The sequence below is a fragment of the Grammomys surdaster genome, unplaced genomic scaffold, assembly GCF_004785775.1.
Source record: "Grammomys surdaster isolate TR1022 unplaced genomic scaffold, NIH_TR_1.0 127, whole genome shotgun sequence".
Classification (NCBI taxonomy): Eukaryota; Metazoa; Chordata; class Mammalia; order Rodentia; family Muridae; genus Grammomys; species Grammomys surdaster.
In genome coordinates, this window is record NW_021604585.1 from 762,547 (window position 1) to 784,467 (window position 21,921).

Genomic DNA, 21,921 nt, shown 5'->3' on the forward strand with positions numbered 1-21,921 from the left:
TCTTTCTTTCTTTCTTTCTTTCTTTCTTTCTTTCTTTCTTTCTTTCTTTCTTTCTTTTTATTTTTTGGTTAAAAACCTACTCTCAAGCTGGGCATGGTGGCACACACCTTTAATTCCAGCACTTGGGAGGCAGAGGCAGGTGGATCTCTGAGTTCAGTTTGATCTACAGAGTAAAACAAATTCCAAGTTCCAAGACAAGGTCCAAGACAGCCAGAGCTACACAGAAAAACCCTGACTTGAAACAAACAAAAACCATTACTCTCTGATAGAGATAAACTTAGTTCTTTTACTCATATTAATCCATTTTTTTATAACTCTTAATATTTAATAAATTAAAGTGAAAATATTTTGTCTGCCCTGATGAGTATATTTATGTCCATATTGTCTTCATTCCTTTCCAAGTGTGATAACTGAACCCCATGGGTTAAGTAATTCATAAAGAAAAGAGGCTTATTTAACTTACCATTCCAGATGTTCAAAAGCACCACAGTGGGTGTCATCTGCTTGCTCTGATTGTCTGCTGGGTCATGGCAAGAAAGCAAGCAAGCCAGAGAAAGCTTGGTCTTACAACAAGAGTTGCTCCTTTGATAGCTAATCCACTCGTGAGGACAGAGTCCATATGACCTTGTCACATCCTGAGGACTCCCCATCAAATACCACTAGTACATAACTTTGAGAATTAAGTTTCCAACACATAGAATGCAGGGAACACTTGCAAAGAGCCATAGTGGTCATAGAGTGAGGTGTGTAGATAGTGGTCATAAAAGCTCAGGGTAGGTGGAGTGCACATGTAGTGTGATGTAGAGGGGACGGAATGTAAAGGAGAAATGAGCTAATTTGGAAAATGACTTTATGGTGTTTTTTCTGCTGTAGGAAATGTAAGACTGTTGGAACAAGTATTAAGTAGTAATGAGTGTTTGTCAAGAAAGATTGAATCATCAGACAGAACCTCACTAACTCAGCCAAAACTGGGATGGAATTTCGAGAAAAGAGACAGGTAAAAACAAGAGACTGCAACTAGTGGGACTAGAAAAAGCTTTGTTCACAATCCAACATTTTCTTTAGGAATTCAATTATATCACTGCTTTTTAATGAAAACCGAGCATTTGAAGTAGTACGGTGACTCAGAGTCTTCCAGGGTTGACTTACAGGTTATTCTTGTTGATGCTGGTCCAAGTGTGGTATCTGAATTCTTTGTCTTGTGAACACACTGGAGTCTATTGTGTTAGCTTAGTCTGTTGGAGATTTGAAACAAGTTTTTTCTACTTTGAACTGATAAATCTCCTTTGTTAAGTGTGTGTTCACTTCTTACCTGGATAGTACCTCTTGTCAGTCAGCTACACGTGGAAGCCTCAGACCTCCTCTGGTCTTTCCTGGGCACACATATAGTCCTCTGTGATCACGTGATCTTCCAAAGGCCCAGGAAGATGGTGGACCTGATCAGTGCTTTACTCCGAATGCCTCATCACTTAAATTTAAAGTGTCTATTGACCAGTGGTCTATCACTGAGCTATTTTGGGTGTCTGAGAAATCACACGGATGTCTCTGTTGTTGAAAATACCATGAAAAAGTTTGTCCTTCAACACAGTGTGATTAGGCTGTATAACAGTAAGCCTGATGGACAGCACTCAAGGAAGCCCCAAATCTGTTCTCTTCCATGGTGTGAAGTTAATTGTTTTCAAGGCTATAAAGTCGGGGAAGGTATCTTAAGTATGGGTGAGTTTAAACAAATGTGCAGGCTGGACATGGTAGATGTGCCTTTGATCCCACCACTTGTGAAGCAGAGGCACACAGATCTCTTGTGAGTTCAAGGGTAGCATGGTCTACATAGTGAGACCAGCTCTCAAAAAACTGAAGACCAAATGTGTATAGCTTGCTCCTCTAACTCGGAACCAATTCTTTTGCTTTAATAAACTCTCCTTGCGTTGTTGCAGGCTTCTCATTTCTAGAGTTCTGAAAACAAAGCAGATTTTGATGAGTTTTTAGTGTTCTCATTGCCTGTGTAGGAGCAGCATTTCAAACACTCCTTCTCTGTTCTGTGAGAGCATCTGAATTATAGTTTCTTGTAAGCAAGAACCTTTTCTGCTTTTTGCCCGATGCACCTAAGTATATCTCATTAGATTTTTCTGGTTTTTATGTTTATACCTGATACAATCTGTGGTATGGTTTTAGCACAATGCTGTTTAGCAGTGCGTACCTCAGAATGTGTCAGACATTCATGTCATCAAGTGTTTTCTGCACTAGAGAGATGGCTCAGTGGTTAAGAGCACTTGTTGCTCTTGCAGAGGTCCTGAGTTCAGTTTTGAGCACCCACATTGCAACTTACAGCTTCCTGTAACTCTAGGTCCAGGGGATCACACACATTCTTCTGAGCTCCTCAGGCACCAGATGGACTATGGTGCACAGGCACACATGCAGGCAAAAAGCCCAGACACATAAAATGCTTACTGAGTTTATAACAATTCAGTGTAAAAGTAACTTTTATGTGCCTGATGTAACTGTCATCTTGGAAGCTTACTGCCTCAGCCTGCTGACTTAGGCCTAGTTCTGGAAGCTTCTAGCCTTCATGCAATCTAATCTAGGCCTAGAGTGTTTTCAGCCTTTGAGTCTTACTGTTAAATAAGTTAACCGTTTCTTGTTCTTTCTGAACTCTGGCTGGTTCAACTCAGCTGTGGTTCAAACTTTTCTCCAAGCTGACTGATTCAGTCTGATTTTTTGCTCTGCTTGGCCTCAGACTAATTCTGGCAATTTATTTTCTGGCTTTTTCTGTCTACCGTCTGTTCACCTGTATTTTGTCTAGCTTGTCCTCTCTCTGCAACCTGCCTCTGTAAAACTCACCCAGTAAAACTGCCTCCTCTCCCTGTGTCTCTCTGCACTGTCTCTGCCCCTTAAGTAGCTTCCCTTTCCTCTCTCTTCTTGTGAGACTTGGGCATATCTTATTCTGTCAAATCTTTCTCTGATTTGTCACTTTATCTACCATTCAATTAGACATCACTTTCAAACATGGGTACTTCCTTCTACAAACTAACTTTACCTTGTTTGGGATCAAAGATGTGTACTAAGGGCTTGTTTGTATTCTAGCCAGAGGGTTAAAGGTATGTACTAAGGCCGAGCTGTACCATAACTAGAAATAGTTTGTTTTCCAGTAAATAACACAATCCCAGGGTTCACAGTGTGATCAAATATCCTGCAACAATTTAGGAAAATTTTCTTCTCTTTTGTAGCACTGAAACTCTACATTCACAAAGATTTCCATCCTCTGAAGAACAAGGAACAGCTCAAGTACCTGTGCAGAAGTATAATGATGTTGTTTATGATCTTGGGCAGAAGAAGAAACAAACAATTGACATGCTCCAGGTAAAGTAAAGTGGGCATGGTGTCAAAATTCATAGTTGTGAGGTAAAAACTATGAAATCAGGGTTGTTGGTGTCCATTCACAATCCTAGCACTGTGGAGGTGGAGGTTGGAGAATCACAAGTTCAAGTTCAAGGTCATCCTGACATACCTACTATTTTTGAGACCAGCTTGTGCTACATCTCACTGTCTCAGAAACAAACAGATAATGTGTGCTACAGTATGTATGCAAACACACCTAGTAAAATGTAATAATAGTGTAAACAAACAGAAGAAATAAAAAAGTCATTAAAACAATTGGAAGGAAGAGTGAAAATAAAGCACTGAAAAACAGTCAGGTCTGTTTGTTCCTTTTGCAAAACAGTTCAGACGCCTGCCCTGGATGATGTCTACTAGTGCTCTGGCTAGACCTGTACCACCGACCATTTCCAACTCTCCAGCCTCTTTTTTTTCCTCTTGTTCTTTTGAGGTAATCTTAGTATATAGCCCTTGATGATCTAGGAATTTATTTTAAACCAAATTGGCCTCAAAGGTTAGAGTCAGGGTCAGGGTCAGGGTTAGAACAGCTGTCCTAATTTAGGGTTAGAGTCAGGGTCAGGGTCAGGGTTAGAACAGCTGTCCTAATTCAGAGTTAGGGTGAGGGTCAAGGTCAGGATTAGAACAGCTGTCCTAATTCTGGGTTAGGGTGAGGGTCAAGGTCAGGGTTTGAACAGCTGTCCTAATTCAGAGTTAGGGTCAAGGTTGGGCCCCGGGGTCCATAGCCGTCATGCAGGGATCATAGCAGTGTGCCACCACTCCTGCCTTTGCCTTCCTGACTAATAGAAGCACTCCTGTTTATCTAATTCACAGCATCTAGAGCAACTTGCTCTTTATTTTGTTTTGCTTTCTTCACAAGTAGAGCTTTTATTGATGAACAGATGACCTAGCACTACTTGGGATTTCCTGTCTATTACATATAATATTTGTAAAAACTTATTTAACTGGAAAACAAACCAAACAGAAGGATGCCAGTATTCAGTAACTTTTCATTTGGACAAGCTGAACCTTAGATTATATTGACTCTAGTGTATGAGCCAACAATGTACTCTCTCTTCTTTGTATTAAATACTGATTTTTTTTGTGTGTGTACTTGTATGTATATGTGTGTCTCTGTGTGTGTGGGCACACATATATGCAACACATACCCAAGGAAGCCAAAAGGGTGTTAGATGTCCTGGAACCAGAGACCAGGCAGGTGGTGGTGCACCTGATGTGAGTGCTGGACCACTCCAGTCCCCTGGAAGAGCAGTGTCTACTCAGAACTGCTCTGCCATTTTCCCAGAACTTTTCCTTTAGAGTAAAGCCATCAATGTAAGTTTAACATAGTAGATTTCTGCCTTCGATTTCTCTTAAGGTAAAGCAATCTCCAATTACATTGAGGCTTTCAGATCATCCACATAATCCTGTTATGCTCCAAACAACCGATACAAGGTCTGTCTTGAAAGATGCTGCGAAGATTTTGAGAGGAGTACAAAACAATAAAAAAGTTCTAGAAGAAAACCTGGAGGCTATTGTTCGTGCAAAGGATGGAGCTGCTATGTATTCATTTATCAGTGCTCTAGCTACCAATAGGTGAGACAGGATGTGGGCATCATATCCTATTTATGACACTGCTAGATTTGCTTACTTACTTTCTTTTTTAAAGATTCATTTATGTGTAAGAGTGTTTTGCCTACATGTTTGTGTGTGCACCATGCGTGTGCCTGGTACCTATAGAGTTCAGAGATGTTCCCCAGGATCTGGAGTCAGGAATGGTTGTGAGTGCTCTCATTCACTGAGCTCTCTCTCTCTCCAGACCCCCCCCCATCTCTTTTCTGTGCTTACTGTATTTGCATGCTGGAAAAGGCCCCGTCTTGCCTCTGAAGATGTCGGACCTGGTGTGGATAGACATGGAGGCATGTTACTGACTGCAGTTTTCCATTTCATTTTCCCCTCTTTCTGTACTCCTCCAGTTTTTCACAGTTATTTTTCTTGTAACACTTAATGAATACCATCACTTTTTGTTTTCTCAGGAAGGATATTGGGTTACATGTAGCTTTAAAACTAGATTAGACTCACCAGATCCTGGTCCTGTTCGCAGTATATTAAGGCTAATTTAGGAACATTTCTTTTTTATCTCTTTTGTAGAGAGATGTCAGAGAAAATTAGGATCAGAAAGAAAGTAGATGAATGGATTAAAATCATTTCAGCAGAAATCCAGGTATGTTGTGGAAAAATGGAACAGATCCACTTTATTGATGTGCCTTTTCTTTTTAATGTGTCTGTTTTATTTAGTAAACTCTAAACAGAAAACAAAATTCTACCTGCAAAGGTGTTTCAGGCCAGCAGATTAAGAAGCATTGATTTACTCAGGCATACACACCAAAGCTTCTCACTCATGGAAAAGTCAGTTCTGGGGGTTGGAAATCTTTCTTACACCCATGACAAGTGCAGCATATCTTCAGACATCAAATCTTAAGTCTTGTATATTTGAAGGTGTAGAACAAGGCAAGGTAACCATTACTTTTATCCAGGAATGCAAGGAAGTTGCTTTCCTCCAGTGTGCTTACATATTTACTCATGGCGATAGCAAGGGGAGTGTCAGCTCAGCTTCCACAGCAGTGAGCACAAAAAGTGCTTTCAGCATTGTTACTTACAATCTCACACACAAACACACACACAGGTGCGTGCACACACACACACACACACATATATAATACATTTGTAAGAAATGTATACTAGTCACTGTATAACTTACCAAATAAAAGGATGAAGTGACCTATGGCTGTATGCCAGTGAGCAGAATATGTCTTCATCACTGTTAATTCCATGTAAATATGCTTATTTAAATGTTCAAATAATTTAAGTTAACATATAGCCCCTCAGTTTCATTATAAATTATGTGCTTATTTAAGTTTGTTCTTCTAAAGTTACTAACTTCTATCGTGATGATCTCCTCCCATGCTTCTGCTCCCTCCTCTGGATGTTCATGACTTACTAGGATTTTAGTTTTAGGATTGCTTCGTTTACTTTTGTTTCACGAGACAGGATCTCTGTGTAGCCAGCCCATGCTGGCTTCCAACTGGAGCTCTCTCGCCTCCTGCGTTCAGGGGTTGCAGGCATGTACTGGTGTGTCTCGAGTCCTTTAGGTTTTTGTTCATTTTTCCAGAAAGTGTTCTTTCATGTATAAGCTAATGTTCTTTACTTTTAAAGCATTTAAAAGTACTAAGCAATGTTTATATACTAAATAAATTCCAATATTTGCTAGTGTTGAAAGCATTCCTATTTGTTTTGGCTTAAGTAATTTTAATTTTCTTTGCCTTAGGATGAACTTACAAGAAAAGATTATGAACAAAAGAGATTTGATCCAAAGAATCAAAGGAACAAGAAAGCTCTAACTATGAGTAGAGATATTAAAGCCAATAACCAAGACAAAACGGTGAACAGATCTGTAATTCCAAGAAGCCATTATCAAAAGCAAATGCAGGAGCAGTTTACAAGTCCACCTGTGAGGAGTGTGCCTGCCTCAGGCCCACAGAAAGAGAGGAATGTGAGGAGTGCGCCTGCCTCAGTCCCACAGAGACAAGGAAGAAGGGAGATTCATCCCACCTTGTGTTTAGATGCCACAGTATACCCAGTCATTTCCTAAAAAATAGAAATAATGACATGAATATGAGAAATTTTAAACTCTTAAGAGCTGTACAAACCTAGATCAGATTTGTATCATTGTAAGATTCTGGACCTGTAGTGTAGAAACCTACATGAGATGTGTACTTGTCTCCTTGGAAGACCTCTTAGTATGCTTTTTTTGTTTTTTATTTTTGGCTATTTGTTTCTCAGGAGGCAGGTTCTCATATTTGCCCAGGTTATCCTCAAACTCCAGAACTCAGGCAGTTTTAAGGAAGCTGGGAAGATAGCACAGGCATACAGCACCATGCCTAACTTGGAGCGCATACTTAGGATCGCAGTATATACTAGGTGTATCTAGAGCAGCGGTTCTCAGCCTTTGGGTTGAGACCTCTGGAGGTTCCATATCGGGTTTACAATTCATAACAGCAAAATTACAGTTATGAAGTAGCAACAAAATAAATTTATGTTTAGGGGTCACCATGAGATGAGGTGCTGCCTTAAAGGGTCACAGTGTTAGGAAGATTGAGAACCACTGGCCTAGAGATTATTCAGCTGTCTATTATTAGTTAGAGTCATTGTACTGAAAACCATGTTCCATCTTTTTGTGTATGTCCTGTTTTAGACCTAAAAAATTATATTTACTGCCTAATGAGTTCAAGACATGGTACTAGATACTTGGAGGGATTTTCTTTAACATTCTAACCCAGCATTAATGTTTTTTAATGCTAAGCATGGATTTTCAAGCAGATAGGTATTAAATTTAATGCTTGGCTCTGATGCTTGATAAATGCTTCATTTTTGTGGCATTTTGAGATTTATTTATTTATGCATTTTAGATATTTTTTTCTGCATGTATGTCTGCACATCAGAAGAGGGCATCAGATCTCATAGGACTACAGTTATAGATGGTTGTGAACTGCCATATGGTTGCTGGAAATTGAACTCAGGACCTCTGGAAGAGCAGCCAGTGTTCTTAATCACTGAGCCATCTCTCCAACCCATTTCCATAGCAGTTTGATTAAAAATGGAGCTGGGAGTATATAAAATCATTTAAAGACTGTTTATTGTATTTAAGCATAATTACTATGTAAAATGTCTTTAAACATTACTTTAGGGACTGAGAATATTCATAGTAATGTAAAAACTTTTATGTTTCCTAGATGGAAGATTTTACTATTTTTACAGTAATAAACATGTTTTGCATTGTTAGGGCCTCTCGAAGTCAACCACAGCTTTGCAAGACGAGGATTATATGTTACAGATATATGGGAAGCCGGTTTATCAGGGTCATCGCAGCACTCTTAAGAAAGGACCATATCTCAGGTTCAGTTCTCCATCTCCTAAGGCCAAGCCACAGAGGCCAAGAGTAATTGAGCGAGTAAAAGGTAAGGACGCTCAGAGAAGCTTAACATATAACATTGCTTTTATTTACTGCTGTGCGTTCCACTCAGTGTCTAGTGTTGAGGAGTGGGGGAGGAAACTCAGAGCTTCGGCATCGGTGTCTGCTATTGGAGTGTGTGGGCACTTTTGTGGTTTGCTACCAAAAAGTCTTTGCCAACAAAAATTAATCAATTTTTTATTGTCAAAATTGTATTTGAAGCTGTGGCTCAGGTCTCCTTCCTTTATAAATGCTGGCTGATGAGATTGATGATCCACTTATCTATAAATCCTATGGATACTATTTCTAAAGACATGCAAATTATGATGTTTGCCCTAATATTTTTCTTAAATACTGGAGATTTTTTTGTCAAAATTGTATTTGGAGTTTTGACCACCTTTCCAAAACAACAGCTTAAGACTTTAAAACCCTGTCAGAGCCTCAGTAAGCCTTTTAAGGGAGCAGTCAATGCGAGCCAGTGGGCCATCATCCTCAAGCCTGGTCCCTGTGGTTTCTCCCCTCTGTGAGAGAAAAGAAGTTCATCTTCTCTAGAGAGACAGATAACACAAACTTTAGTTTTGTTCTGTTCACTTGTTAATTTGTTTTATGTTGTTGTTGTTTTGTTTGTTTTTTGAAACCAGGACTGTTTTTGTAGTCCTGGCTGTCCTAAAACTCAGTATGTAGACCACGCTGGCCTTGAACTCACAAATTTGCCTGCTTCTGGCTCCCAAGTGCTGAACTTAAAGGTGTGTGCCCCAAGATCTGGCCGTTTTTCTTTTTTAAAGATTCATTTTTATTTTTCATTTATGTACATGTATGCACACGGAAGCCAGCAGAGGACATCTGATCAAACTCAGGCCCTCTGCAAGAGCAACGTCACTCTCAGCCACTGAGACATCTCTCCAACCCTCAGTTTGTTTTTCTAAAGAAAGGACTCTCTGTAGTGTACCCCCGACTGGCCTCCAATTTACAGCAGTCTTCCTGCCTCAGTCTCCTGGTACTGGGCCATCATGCTTGACAAACTTTTAAGATTTTGATAATTTAGAGTATAACATTTATATGAATCTACATAAGACAGATTAAAAATATACACTAACTTCCATAAATTTTAAATAAGTATAGAATTAGATTAATTGTGCATAATTTCAAAGGATAAGGGCTTATTATTCAGAATATAGAACAAGCAAAGGTGTAATGAGAGAATTGGGGTCAGGGGGAAATTCTATTCTAAAAAGTGACCATTAACTTCCTTGAATTGTGAAGGAAAGTTGGTGAGTTTAAAGAGATGTTCTTCAACATTTTTCTTATATCAGAGTAGCTCTGTACGAGTGTATCAGGGACAGACAAACTGTCGTCTACAGATGAGCTGCCGGGTATTTTTTTTCCTTTCTTCTTCATCTTCCTCTTCCTTGTCCTCCTCCTCCTCTTCTTTTCTCCCCCCCCCCCCCCCCCCCCCCCCCTTGGGACAAGGTTTCTTTGAGTATCCCTGGCTGCCCTGGAACTCGCTCTATAGACCAGGCTAGTCTCAAACTCAGAGATCCTTCTGCCTCTGCTTCCTGAGTGCTGGGATTAAAGGCATGCACCACCACCACCTTAGCTGCTGTTTTTATGAGTAAATTTTTATTGACCATAGCCAGGTTCATTTACTATTCATGGCTGCTTTCAAGATACATTACCAGTGTCACCTGAGTTGAATAGTTGCAACTGAGGTTACATGGCCAGTTAGACCAAAGTAATTCTTGTCTAGCCATTTATTAAGTTTGCCAACCTCTGGTATTATTTCTACTTGAGACCCTATATTAAATTGGATGACGTCTTGTTGGAAAAAACAATTCTATTTCTAGTTGGCTAGTTAATAAATAGATAGTTGTTGAATTTTAAATATCTGCTAATGATGATTATTATAGGCACCAAAGTCAAGTCAGCAAGAACACAAACTGACTTTCATGCTACATCACTTATGAAAATGGATTCTAAAATACAGCATCCCATCACTGTACTACCTCACGCTGATCAGCAGTATCTGTGCAGCCCAAGCAGAGAAATGCCTACTGTTTCAGGTACCCTGGAAGGCCATCTGGTTCCTATGGCAATCCTTTTAGGTAAGAAACAACGAGTATGTGGCTGTAGAGAAGCAGGAGGGGCCTCATTGCTTGTGATCAGTAGCAGAAGTTATAACAATCACCTACTTTCTTATGTCTGGAGAGAGCCTCAGAATGTCGGTTATGCAGGGTAATAGTGATCTCCTAACAGTGAGTTCTTGCTGTAATCTCATTTACAGGAAATATTCTCTTGGCGTATTGCTGTCGACAACATGATTGACATACCATTGACATACATAATAATAATTCAAGAAGTCAAGTTTGTTGTAATATTGTCATGCATGAGGAGAGATATTTTAAAGCACTGTTACGTACTTTTGAATCAGGTTGTGATAAGTAAAAGCTAGGTGATCATATGTTCTAGGAGAATAGTAGATTATTTCCTTATATGAGATCTCTAAAAAATGGACAGATCTGCTGGCATAATATCACATACCTATAATCCCTTTACTCAAGAACAAAAGGCGTGAAAACTACATGACTGGATGCGAGGAACAGAACCGCAGGTCCTCTGTAAGAACAGCAGGTGCTGTTAACCACTGAGCCACCCCTTCAGCCCTAAATACATATATTTTTATTTGTGTGTTTGTGTATGTGCCTGTGTGAGTTTATGTGCACCACCTGTGTTTAGGTACCATGAAGGCCATGAGGCATTCAGTCCCCTGGAACTGGAATTGTATAGGTAGGTGATTGTGAGACATACGATGCAGGTTCTAGGAACTGAACTCAGGTCCTCTAGAAGAGCAAGTGCTCTGAAATTCTGAACCATCTCTCTATCCCATATATATGGAAATAAAAATTAAACTACTTGGAGCTATGTATACATATGCATGTATGGGTGTGTGTATATATGTATGGATTTGTGTGTGTGTGTGTGTGCCCAAAATAGTTTTAGGGGGTTGAGGATTTAGCTCAGTGGTAGGGCACGCCCTGGGTTTGGTCCTCAGCTATGAAAAAACAAAACAACCCAAAATAGTTTTAGTTTGTATTTCAATGATGGCTAGAGATATTGAACACTTTGAAAAACATTTATTGATCATGTTTTTCTTTGTTTTTTGTTTTTAATTTTATTTAGTTGTTTTCCTATTTGTTGACTAACAGTTTTATTTCCTTGGTATTTAATTTTTGCAGTTCTTTGTAAATTCTGAATGTCAGCTCAGCCCTTTGTCTGTAGCTGGTACAGATGTTCTCCGTGCTGTGGAGTGTCTATGCTCTGCTGACCAATTCCTTTGCTGAACAGAAACTTGATTTTCCTGTAGACCCATCTGCTGATGCTTAGGGCTAGTTCCTGTGCTGTTGGTCCTCTAGTAAGTAGGTTCTTTTGTGAGCTGAAATGCTCAGTGCTTAAGAACACTTGGCTGCTCTTCTAGAGGACTGAGGTTCAATTCCCAGCACCCACATGGTGTCTTACAATTGTCTAACTCCAGTTCCAGGGGATCTAACCCCTCACACATGCATTTAAAAAAAAAGAGAGAGCTATATCTACCTCAATATCTTGAATTGTATCTTCTCTGTGTTTTTTACTTTCTTAAAATTGCAGTGTTTCAAGTTTTAAAGCCTTTGATCCAGTTAGAAATTGATTTTGTATAAGGTGAAAACTACAAATCTAATTGCATTCTTCTTCATTCTGCATTCTTCTGCTGTTGCCCGCAGCATTGCCAGCATCGCTTGTTGAACAGGCTATCCTTTTCCACATATATTTTTTTCTTCCTTTGTCAAAAATTAAGTGAGCATAGCCATTTTGCTTCTGGGTCCTCTTCTATTCCATTGGTTTACCTGTCTTATTTTTAATGCCAGGACCAGGCTGTCTCTATCACTATGGCTTTGTAGTATAATTTGAGATTGGATACTGTAAGATCTCCATAGTGTTCTTACTTCATAGGATTGCTTTGTCTATTCATGATATTTTGTAGTTACAAATGAATTCTTGTATTGTCTTTCCTAAACTTGTGAAATATAACATTGGAATTTGGGTAGGTATTGCCTTAAATCTGAAATGAATTTTGGTACAAATAGTCATTTTCACAATATTAATTCTGTCAATCCAGGAGCATAGGATGTCTTTCTATCATCAGCATCTTCTATAATTCCTTCTTTTAATATTTTGAAGTTTTTTCTTTTTTTTTTTAACAAAATATGGAATGCTTCACGAATTTGCGTGTCATCCTTGCGCAGGGGCCATGCTAATCTTCTCTGTATTGTTCCAATTTTAGTATATGTGCTGCCGAAGTGAGCACAAAGATTTTTTTTTAAGGTTTATTTTTTATTTTATGTATGTGAATACACTGTAGCTGTATTCAGACACACCATAAGAGGGCATCAGATCTCATTATGGATGGTTGTGAGCCACCATGTGGTTGCTGGGAATTGAACTCAGGACCTCTGGAAGAGCAGTCAGTGCTCTTAACGGCTGAGCCATCTCTCCAACCCGTTTTGAAGTTTTTTTATTGTAGAAGTCTTTTCACTTCTTTGGTTAAACATATTCCTCAACACATAATGTTTTGGAGTTATTTTGAGTGAAATAATTTGCCTGATTTCTTTCTCTGAGAGTATACTGTTAGTGTAAATGAAGGCTACTTTGTCTGTCTGTCTGTCTGTCTGTCTGTCTGTCTGTCATACTAGACTATGATGAGCTTGAATTTACTTTGTAGCCTAGGCTGGCCTCAAATTTATAGCAGCCCTCCTGCCTCAGCATACAAGTGCTAGAGTTATGGGCATGTACTGTGTCCTTGCATAGCCTCAGGGAACTTGAACTTGACCGGGTCAGCAAGAGAATGAAGACAAGACAGACAGGGAGGCGACATACAGAAAAGCTGGGATCTAGTGGACTGGGCTCTCTGATGCAGAGTCCTCTACACCTAGGAGGCTCCCTGTTTATTACATACAGTTGAACTGAGAGGCTAGGGTTATTGAATAGACCTTAATAAAGAGGCAGTACATACAGATAAACAAGGGACAGGTTTCGTTAATCTTGATGGGTTCAATCTCTGTAGGGGAGAAAACACCCAGGGGACATGGGAGGAGAGAGGTGGACATTTTCTCTGCATACTATCTACATTTCCACTTGAAGGAGGAGAGCAACCTTTGACATTTCCTGAGCCTAGCCAGGGGAAGACTTTGCCATTTTCCCAGGGGTCTGAGGCTTTGAGGTCCTTGAAATGACTGTGTCCCTCTGGGCCACTATGTCTAGCTCCTTAGTCTTTACTTTGAAATATAAAAAACAAGCAGGACTTTTGGAAATGAGACCAACAGTATAGAGCATGTTCTAATAGGCAGATACTAACCTTTATTTTAAGCTCTAAGATAATCAATGTGAAGTGGAATTGTATACTGATAACAAGGAGCTGACGTGGTGGGCACATGGTGGACTGTGGTGGTGAGGAGAGAGGACATTGAAAGATGACACTTTCCTTTTGTGAGCAAGAACAGTCACAAAGATCCAGGCATTAAATTTGATTTTCCTTTTGTCTTGGAAACAGTTGACTCATTCTGTACCCTAAATTTTATAGGACAAACCCAAAGTAACAGTGATTCCATACCACCTGCTGGAGTCATAGTAAACAAGCCACACCCTGTAACTGTGACTACTTCTATTCCTCCATCATCTCGAAAAGTAAAAGCTGGAGTCAAGAAACCTAACGTAGCAGTTGTAGAAATGAAATCAGAGAAGAAGGATCCTCCCCAGCTCTCTGTACAGGTATGCCAGGGTGCACAAGCAGACCCGTTACAGCCAAAGTAACCAATTTATGCCATTGGAACCTACAGTTCATTGCATAACTTTACAAAGACCTTGCTTTCACTGATGTGCCTTTATTACTGTGAAACTGTGGTCTTAATGTAATGCCTCTATGCTTGTTCTGCGGTGTTCAAACTACCCTCCTAAGTCAGTGATTCATATCAAGGCCTGGGGCAGTATTCTAAAGGAATGGTTGAACAGTGCACTATAATTAACCTTTAAAAGGAAGGAATGTAGGACTGGAGAGATGGCTCTAAGGTTAAGAGCATTGGCTGCTCTTCCAGAGGTCCTGAGTTCAAGTCCCAGCAACCACATGGTGTGGCTCACAACCATCTATTATGTGATCTGATGCCGTTTTCTGGCATGCAGATGTACATACAGACAGAGCATTCATATACCTAAAATAGATAGATAGATAGATAGATAGATAGATAGATAGATAGATGATAGATAGATAGATAGATAGATAGATAGATAGATAGATAGATAGATGATAATAGATACCTGTAGTCTAAGGACCCAAGAGGTAGCCATAGGAAGATTGCCACAGGTTTGAGGCTGCCTGGTCCATCTAGCTCACTAGCTAGCTAGGGCGATACAGGGAGTCACTGCCTCAATAATAAACAAGTGAATAAATAAATAAACCAAAACATACAATAAAAGAAACAATGGAGGGTGTGACTAATATAATCATTATCTCAAACTTTATCTGATCATAGGACATGAATGAATATAGAAAGAATTCATTTTTATACACAAAAACTTATTTAAGTTACTTGTTCTTCCCAATTTAATGTGCAATTTTAGTGAAATGCTACTTTTTAAAAATAACACGAGATTTTGTTTTCTTAAACTTGAACTTTAGGATAATTTTGATATCTGGAAGAATAAAGGGTTTAGAAAAGAGTTTTGTTAGGAGCTGGGCATGTGGCTTATTTGAGCCAAGATTTGAGAGGTAGAGGTTGAAAGGTTAGGAGTTCGAGATCATCCTTAACCCCAGGTCAGGTTCAGGGCCAGGCAGCATAGGTTATATGACACCACTGCTGGTTACTAGACCAATGCACGAGATTTCAGAATCAGCTTTATTGTCAAGAAAGAATGTGTAACATGGTAGAGATTTGTTATATGGGAAATAATGTGTGTTGTATTCATCTTAATGACATATAAAAAGATTGGCTTTAGACTTCAGGTTATTACTGTGTGGCAAATATGTTCCAAATTGGCCAGTTGAAATTATAAAAAACAAAATCATAAACATTTGAAGATAGTGCCATTGAATTTTTTATTAAAACTAAAGCAAATTCTGGATTTTGGAGAAGATAATTTAGATATAATAGGGATGAGAGATTTGCATCTAAAATCTAAAGGTTATATATGTCAAAGAACCTTACAAAAGAAGGCGGGATACAGTGAGAGCAAATGACAGCACGAGCCCGGTAAAGGATTTGCTTTTAAATACAAAGACTTTGGTAAGTCATAAGAAAACATAGATCTAAATCCAGATTTCATTCAGGTACGTGAGTGAGATTCTACAAGAGGGTCAAGTACATTTAAGAATAAGGAAATTAGATGTAAGTTTTCCTTGTAGCTAAGATAATAAAAATTTACAAAAAGGATAATATATTCCCAGGTAATTGTTGCTATTGTAAAACTGCTCATTTTAGTTGATGCTTGTATAAATCTTAGAATTGTGTTTTTGACTATATAAACAGAAATTGGATAGGATTTTCCCAGTAATTACAAAGACTATTGAATGTTCATGCTCTGCGGGCCCAGAAGTTCATCAAAATCTTATCTAACATGATATAGTAACTCAAAGTTTGGGAAGAAAACACTGCATATATGAAGATGTTGGGTTGTTGTTGGGATCTATGTGTAACAGTGGGAAAAACTGACGATAAGGAATATGGTTGAGTAAGGAAGGTAAAATTCTTTAACATTATGCAGTTATTTGAAAATATAAAGTTTGCAAAGAGATAGGATAAAGCCAGGTAGTAATGGCACACTCCTTTTAGTCCCAGCATGTGGGAGGCAGAAACAGGCAGATCTCTGAGTTTGAGACTAGCTTGGACTACAGAATGAGTTTCAGGGCAGCCAAGGCCACACAGAGAAACCCTATCTCAAAAGATCAAAACATAAAATAAATAAAATAAAATAAAATAAAATAAAATAAAATAAAATAAAATAAAATGAAGAAGAAGGAGGAGGAGGATGAAGAGGAGGCACTATGACCTAATAACAGTGAAAAATCAGAGCTGAGAACCCATACCTTGCTTAAGTGGATAGTAAACAGAGAAAAGGTATAGGTCATGGAAATGAAGCTATCTTAAGATAGGATTTTGTGTTTTTCTTCATATACTTAGTATAATATGCTTTCATAATTCAAAGTATCTGTTAGTAGCAATAAAAATGTAAAGGGCATATTTTGTTGTCTGGTTTTGATAGTTACTTAAGTCATAGTGGTAAAGAGAAAACAAGATGTTCTGTTCTATTGTAGATATTACCTAGTGTGGATATTGATAGCATTTCATACAGCAGTACTGATGGGGCTTCCCCATCACCAAGTCTCAAAGAAGCCTCTCTTCCTCCACTACAAACCTGGATCCAGGTAGGTTTCAGAATTTCTTTCTTATCATTAACTGTTATTCCATGCAGAGCTCTTATCATATCATAAAATATTATGGTGGATGTGGTAGCTCATACTTTGAAACCTAGTACTTGGGAGGCAAAAGGCAGTCAGATCTCTGTGAGTTTGAGGCCAGCCTGTTCTACAGAGTGACTTCCAGCCATAGCTATATAAGTCATAACACGTAACAATAATTTCAGCATATGACAGAATCGAAATGAGTGTTATGTTATTTACAAATTTCTAAAGAAGATGCTTTGATCTTTATAAATATTCAGGACATGATAATTTTAGATGTAACATGGTAATTGTGAGACTTTCACAGGTGAAGAATTTCTATGTCTTTGGTAATATTTGATTTATATGAAAATTATAAATTGGAATGTGAAATTTTTATACATTTACTTATTGTGTATGTCTGTATATGTATGTATGTGCATGTGCACCTATACGTATGGGCATGCCGCATGGGGAGGTCAGAGGACACTAATGGGGGGGGTCTGTTTTCTCCTTCTATCACGTGTGGGTTTTGGGGCTCAAACTCAGGCTGTCCGGCTTGGCTGCAAGTGCCTTTACCTGTCCAGAATTTGAATTTTAATACTGACAATTAATATATATTTTATCTCAGTTAAGATGTAAAACTATACATTTTCTTGTATTAATTTGCTTCTGAATAATGATAGTATGACTAATTACAGTAAAATAGCACTGTAACATATCTCTGGCTGGAGAAATGCCTCAGCAGTTAAGAGCACTGACTGCTCTTCCAGAGGTCCTGAGTTCAGTTCTCAGCAACCACATGGTGGCTCACAATCATCTGTAATGGGGTCTGATGCCCTTTTCTGGTGTGTCTGAAGATACAGTGTACTCACATACATTAAATAAATAAATAGATAGATAGATAGATAGATAGATAGATAAATAAATATTAAAAAAACATATCTCTGGTATCTAATATACCAAATTGATCATTGAATTTACAGTTTTTAAGAATGAAAAACAATTGCTGGGCACGATGGCAGAATAAGGCAGATGTCTGTGATAAGACCTCAGCTCAGAGTGAAAACAAGCAAACCAGAAACCAAAGTCATGAATCATTCGGGCACAGTTTGCACATCTTTAATCCCAGCATATAAGAGATAGACATAGGAAGATTTCTGTGAGTTTGAGGCCAGCCTGGTCTGCTTCGCCAGCTCCAGGACAGCCAGGCTGACACAGTGAGACCCTGTCAAAGGGGAGTGGGGGTGACAGAGCTCAAAAATCTTTCATGATTATGAACACTGTATTAGAATTGATCCTAAATGGAATTCATGCCCACTCTGACTAATTAACTTTTTTTATAAGTAATTTTGTTTTTCTTAGAAGTTTATTGGAACATGTATGATAACAAAAAATATATTTTGGATTATGTATAACTGTTCTCAGTGAGAAACTGTTGCCATTTTTAGTAACTAGGGTTTATATAGTAAGGCCTAGATAGTGCCCTTGAATATAATTTTACTTTTATTAAGATTTTTTAAAGACTTATTTATTTCTTAAATTTATGTGTGGGGCTGTGTGAGGAGGCTTTATATGCATCAAGTCTGTGCAGGTGCCCATAGAGGCCAGAGGGCGCTGGATTCCCTTAAACTGGGGTAACAGGCAATTGGGACTGCCTGGTGTGGATGCTGTGAACCAGCCCATCTCTGCAAGAGCAGCAAATGCTGGTAACCTGTGAGACCTCACTCTAGTCCATCTCTTTTTCACTTAAAGTACATTTTTATTTGGTGTGTATATGTGTGCAGTGCACATATGTGTGCAGTGCACATATGTGTGCAGTGCACGTACATGGTTGTGTGCATGTAGAGGTCAGAAGACAACTTTCAGGAGTTCTTTCCTAACGTGGTTTTCAGAACCACACGTCTGGCTCATTGACAAGAATAAGCCAGGTAAAGACCTACTTTACTTGCTGACCTACTGAGCCATCTTGCTGGGCCTGTTTTTCTTTACTTTTAAAATGATTGGAATCTATTTCTGACTTTTGTGAGTCTGTGAATGTATACACGTACATTGCTACATGTGGAAGTGTTTCCCTCAGTGTGTAAAACTAGCCTGTTGATAGTTCTTTAAGTTTTCCACTGCAGTCTGGGGCTATGGCTTAGTGGGTAAGAGCACTTGGAGCTAAGCCTTAGGACCTGTGTTGAATCTCTAAGACCCATGTGATATCAGGAGAAAACTGATCTGTAATTATCCTCTGACCCTCCACAGGAAGGCTTTGATGCCATTGTGGATATACACAAAATAAAATAAAGAAATGTAAATTTCTTCACATTTGTATTTGTTGGTGTAGTTTAAATGTCAGACTGGGTTGTGATTGTCTTGTGAGACAGGGTCTCACACTGCAGCCCAGACTGTCACAGAACTAAGTAGCCCTGTTAGCTTTAACTCCCAGTAATTCTCCTGCCATGGGCTCCTGAGTTGTGGAGTTAAGAGGTATGAAACATCTTACCTTGATAATCAAAAAAATATTTTTTTATTAAAAATAATTTTTTTGGCTAGGTGGTAGGGGCCCATGTCTTCAGTTCTAGCACTCAAGAGGCAGAGGCAGGCAGAGCTCCGTGAGTTCTAAGCCAGCCTGGTTTACAGAGCAAGTTCCAAGGCAGCCAAGGTTACACAGAGAAACCCTATCTTGAAAAAGCAAAACAACAACAATAGCAACAACAACAACAATAATTATACATATAATCTTTTATCATTTTTGAAATGAGAGATAATAGATTGAGGACTGACCTGTATCTCATTTATTAATTAAATCACTTCTGAACAGAATATTAAAATAACAGGGCTATATTAAGATTATATTATATGTGAAAATATGAGAAATTATATATATTTTAAAATTGACGGCAATAAAACTTTCTAAAATGTTTCCTTAGGCTCCAGAATTTATGAAGGTGGATGAAGAAGAGGTGTCCCTTCCAGGAACTAACTTTGATGAAGTAATCGATGTTATTCAGGTAACAAAGCTAAGAGACATGGGAGGTCATTTTCTTACGAATATTTTTTGGTTGAATGTATTTTGACTGTCAAAACTATGTTGCAGACCTTTGAGAAACATGACTTTATTTTGATTTAAATAGATTTTAAATTTTAAATATGCTTATTTAAATTTCTTTTAAAGATTATGAGGTTTGTTGTTTTATTTCCCTGTAGTGTAGTGTTGTTTTCATAAACTTAATGCTAGTCCAGGGTTCCTTGCCTGGAACACGCCTGCTGCCTTCATCTCTCTCACTTCCCTTCCTCCATCCCATTCCATTTAATTCTTGATTTCTGGAAGCAACGTTAGGTTTATATTGGGAAAAGGTTATGCATAGTCAAAAGTCTGAGGAAAACACCATATGGTTGTCAGTTATGAAAATGATGGAAATGATAAAGCAGGAAAGAAAGATGGGAAAACATAAAACACACGAAACATGGAGACACATACGAGACTATTTTAATGTTATGAATAAGACATTTAGCATTAGTGAAAATACTTTTCACATTTCTTTGACGTTCAAACTAAGACTAACTTTGTTAATGAAAAATGAGGGACAGGAGAAGCGACTCAGTGAAGAGCATTGCTGCACCCACATGATGACTCACAACTGCCTCTAACTCCAGTGGAGAGGATCCAACTTCCTTCCTCTGACCTCTGATGGCTCCTGCACATGCTGAACACACACTTACACTCAGACACACTTACACTCAAGACACACACACACACACACAAAACAAGCACATATTTTAAATAAAATTTAATTCTTAGACTATGCAGAGGTAGGCACTGTATTTGTACTTGAGACATGTTTCCCCATGTGAATGCTATACAGTGTTTTGAGGCTAGGAACCTTACTTGTCTTCATAGTTCTTGCATGCTGTCATTGTTAGTAGAGTTGGTTTTTCAACATATAAGTGGAAGAAACAGTTACAGAACTCACAATGGATTTGGGGTTGACTGACAGGGTTTCTCTACTCTGGTTCTTGCACTCTCTGTCTGAGGGCTTTATTCCTCACAAGATAGTGATGAGCTGTGGTATTTAAAGAGGCTGGATATTTTTGAGATGCTTATTTAATTACAGATAAAATTGCATCTGTAGTTTGGGTCACAATGATCTATGAGAGAGAAAATGGATGGAGTGAAGAGCTTAGGTGGCAGAGTTGACCATGATTGATAATTGCTGAGCTGGGGACTAGGTAAATGCAGTTCATATCATTTATGTTTAACATGTAGTACCTAAGCATTATTTTGTTTATTTTTAAATGTGACATTTTTCATAAGGAAAAGTTAAAAAACAGCAGAGAAATAACTTTGGGGTGTGATATGATGATGAAAGTCATGTGTAAGATAAAGTATTTAAATGTAAATTGCAGGTCCTTATAGGATGAAGAAATGTTTGTGACAGTTAAGCTCATAAATCTCCAGATATTTCATAAGGTTGAATGCCAGATGCCCCAAAGTTTCTAGCTTCATGACTATACAGAATTAATATTGATATTTATTTTAATATTTTGTATGTTGTGATGTGAGATCAAACTCAGGGTAGGCAAGTGTTCTACCACTGAACCATACCCAGAGCCTGAACATTGAGTTGAAAAAAGACTGTATAAATGCATTTTCTCCAGTGTTATGTCTGTGTTGTGATAAGCATAGTGCGTGTGGCATATTTAATGTCATACCACCTAAGGAGAAAGTTTATTGGCTGGCTTGTGAATGTTGGTTAATTCATACAGCTGAGTTCTTTGCCTGTGCTTGGCACATGTTGAACAGATACTTGAATATAATAGTTTAGTTCTTATTGTGTTACCAGGAAGAGGAAAAACATGATGAAATTCCTGAATGCTCTGCACCAGTGTTGGAGTTTAACAGAAGTGTTAAAGTTGCTCCTACAGAATACAGTGGCCCTTCATTTCCTCCCACAGCTTCTGCCCTCCGTCCCACCACGGATATGTTAGATAAAGTAATTGAGAGAAAAGAAACATTGGAAAATAGTTTAATTCAGTGGTAAGTGTATAATTCTGTTGATGTGAGGTTTAATTCAGTGGTAAGTTTATAATT

At 38.5% G+C, this 21,921-nt stretch overlaps 1 protein-coding gene and 1 non-coding gene across 6 annotated transcripts in view; one reads left to right on the forward strand and one right to left on the reverse strand.

The window, feature by feature from the left end:
* The window catches only part of Kiaa0586 (KIAA0586 ortholog), a 100,284-nt gene that overhangs the window by 21,228 nt on the left and 57,135 nt on the right, over positions 1–21,921 (forward strand). For 3 of the 5 annotated variants that reach the window (XM_028789286.1, XM_028789294.1, XM_028789297.1), the window contains exons 6-16: positions 874–997; positions 3,225–3,357; positions 4,748–4,965; positions 5,521–5,593; positions 6,698–6,922; positions 8,213–8,387; positions 10,288–10,482; positions 13,992–14,179; positions 16,716–16,826; positions 19,760–19,840; positions 21,656–21,867. In XM_028789286.1, coding sequence (XP_028645119.1) covers positions 874–997; positions 3,225–3,357; positions 4,748–4,965; positions 5,521–5,593; positions 6,698–6,922; positions 8,213–8,387; positions 10,288–10,482; positions 13,992–14,179; positions 16,716–16,826; positions 19,760–19,840; positions 21,656–21,867 — 1,735 coding nt within the window. The remainder of the gene's footprint in view (positions 1–873; positions 998–3,224; positions 3,358–4,747; positions 4,966–5,520; positions 5,594–6,697; positions 6,923–8,212; positions 8,388–10,287; positions 10,483–13,991; positions 14,180–16,715; positions 16,827–19,759; positions 19,841–21,655; positions 21,868–21,921) is intronic. The other 2 variants (XM_028789298.1, XM_028789292.1) reach the window with 1 other exon arrangement.
* LOC114608265 lies at positions 12,613–12,719 on the reverse strand. Its single transcript, XR_003709334.1, has one exon. It is a non-coding gene; the product is annotated as a U6 spliceosomal RNA (small nuclear RNA).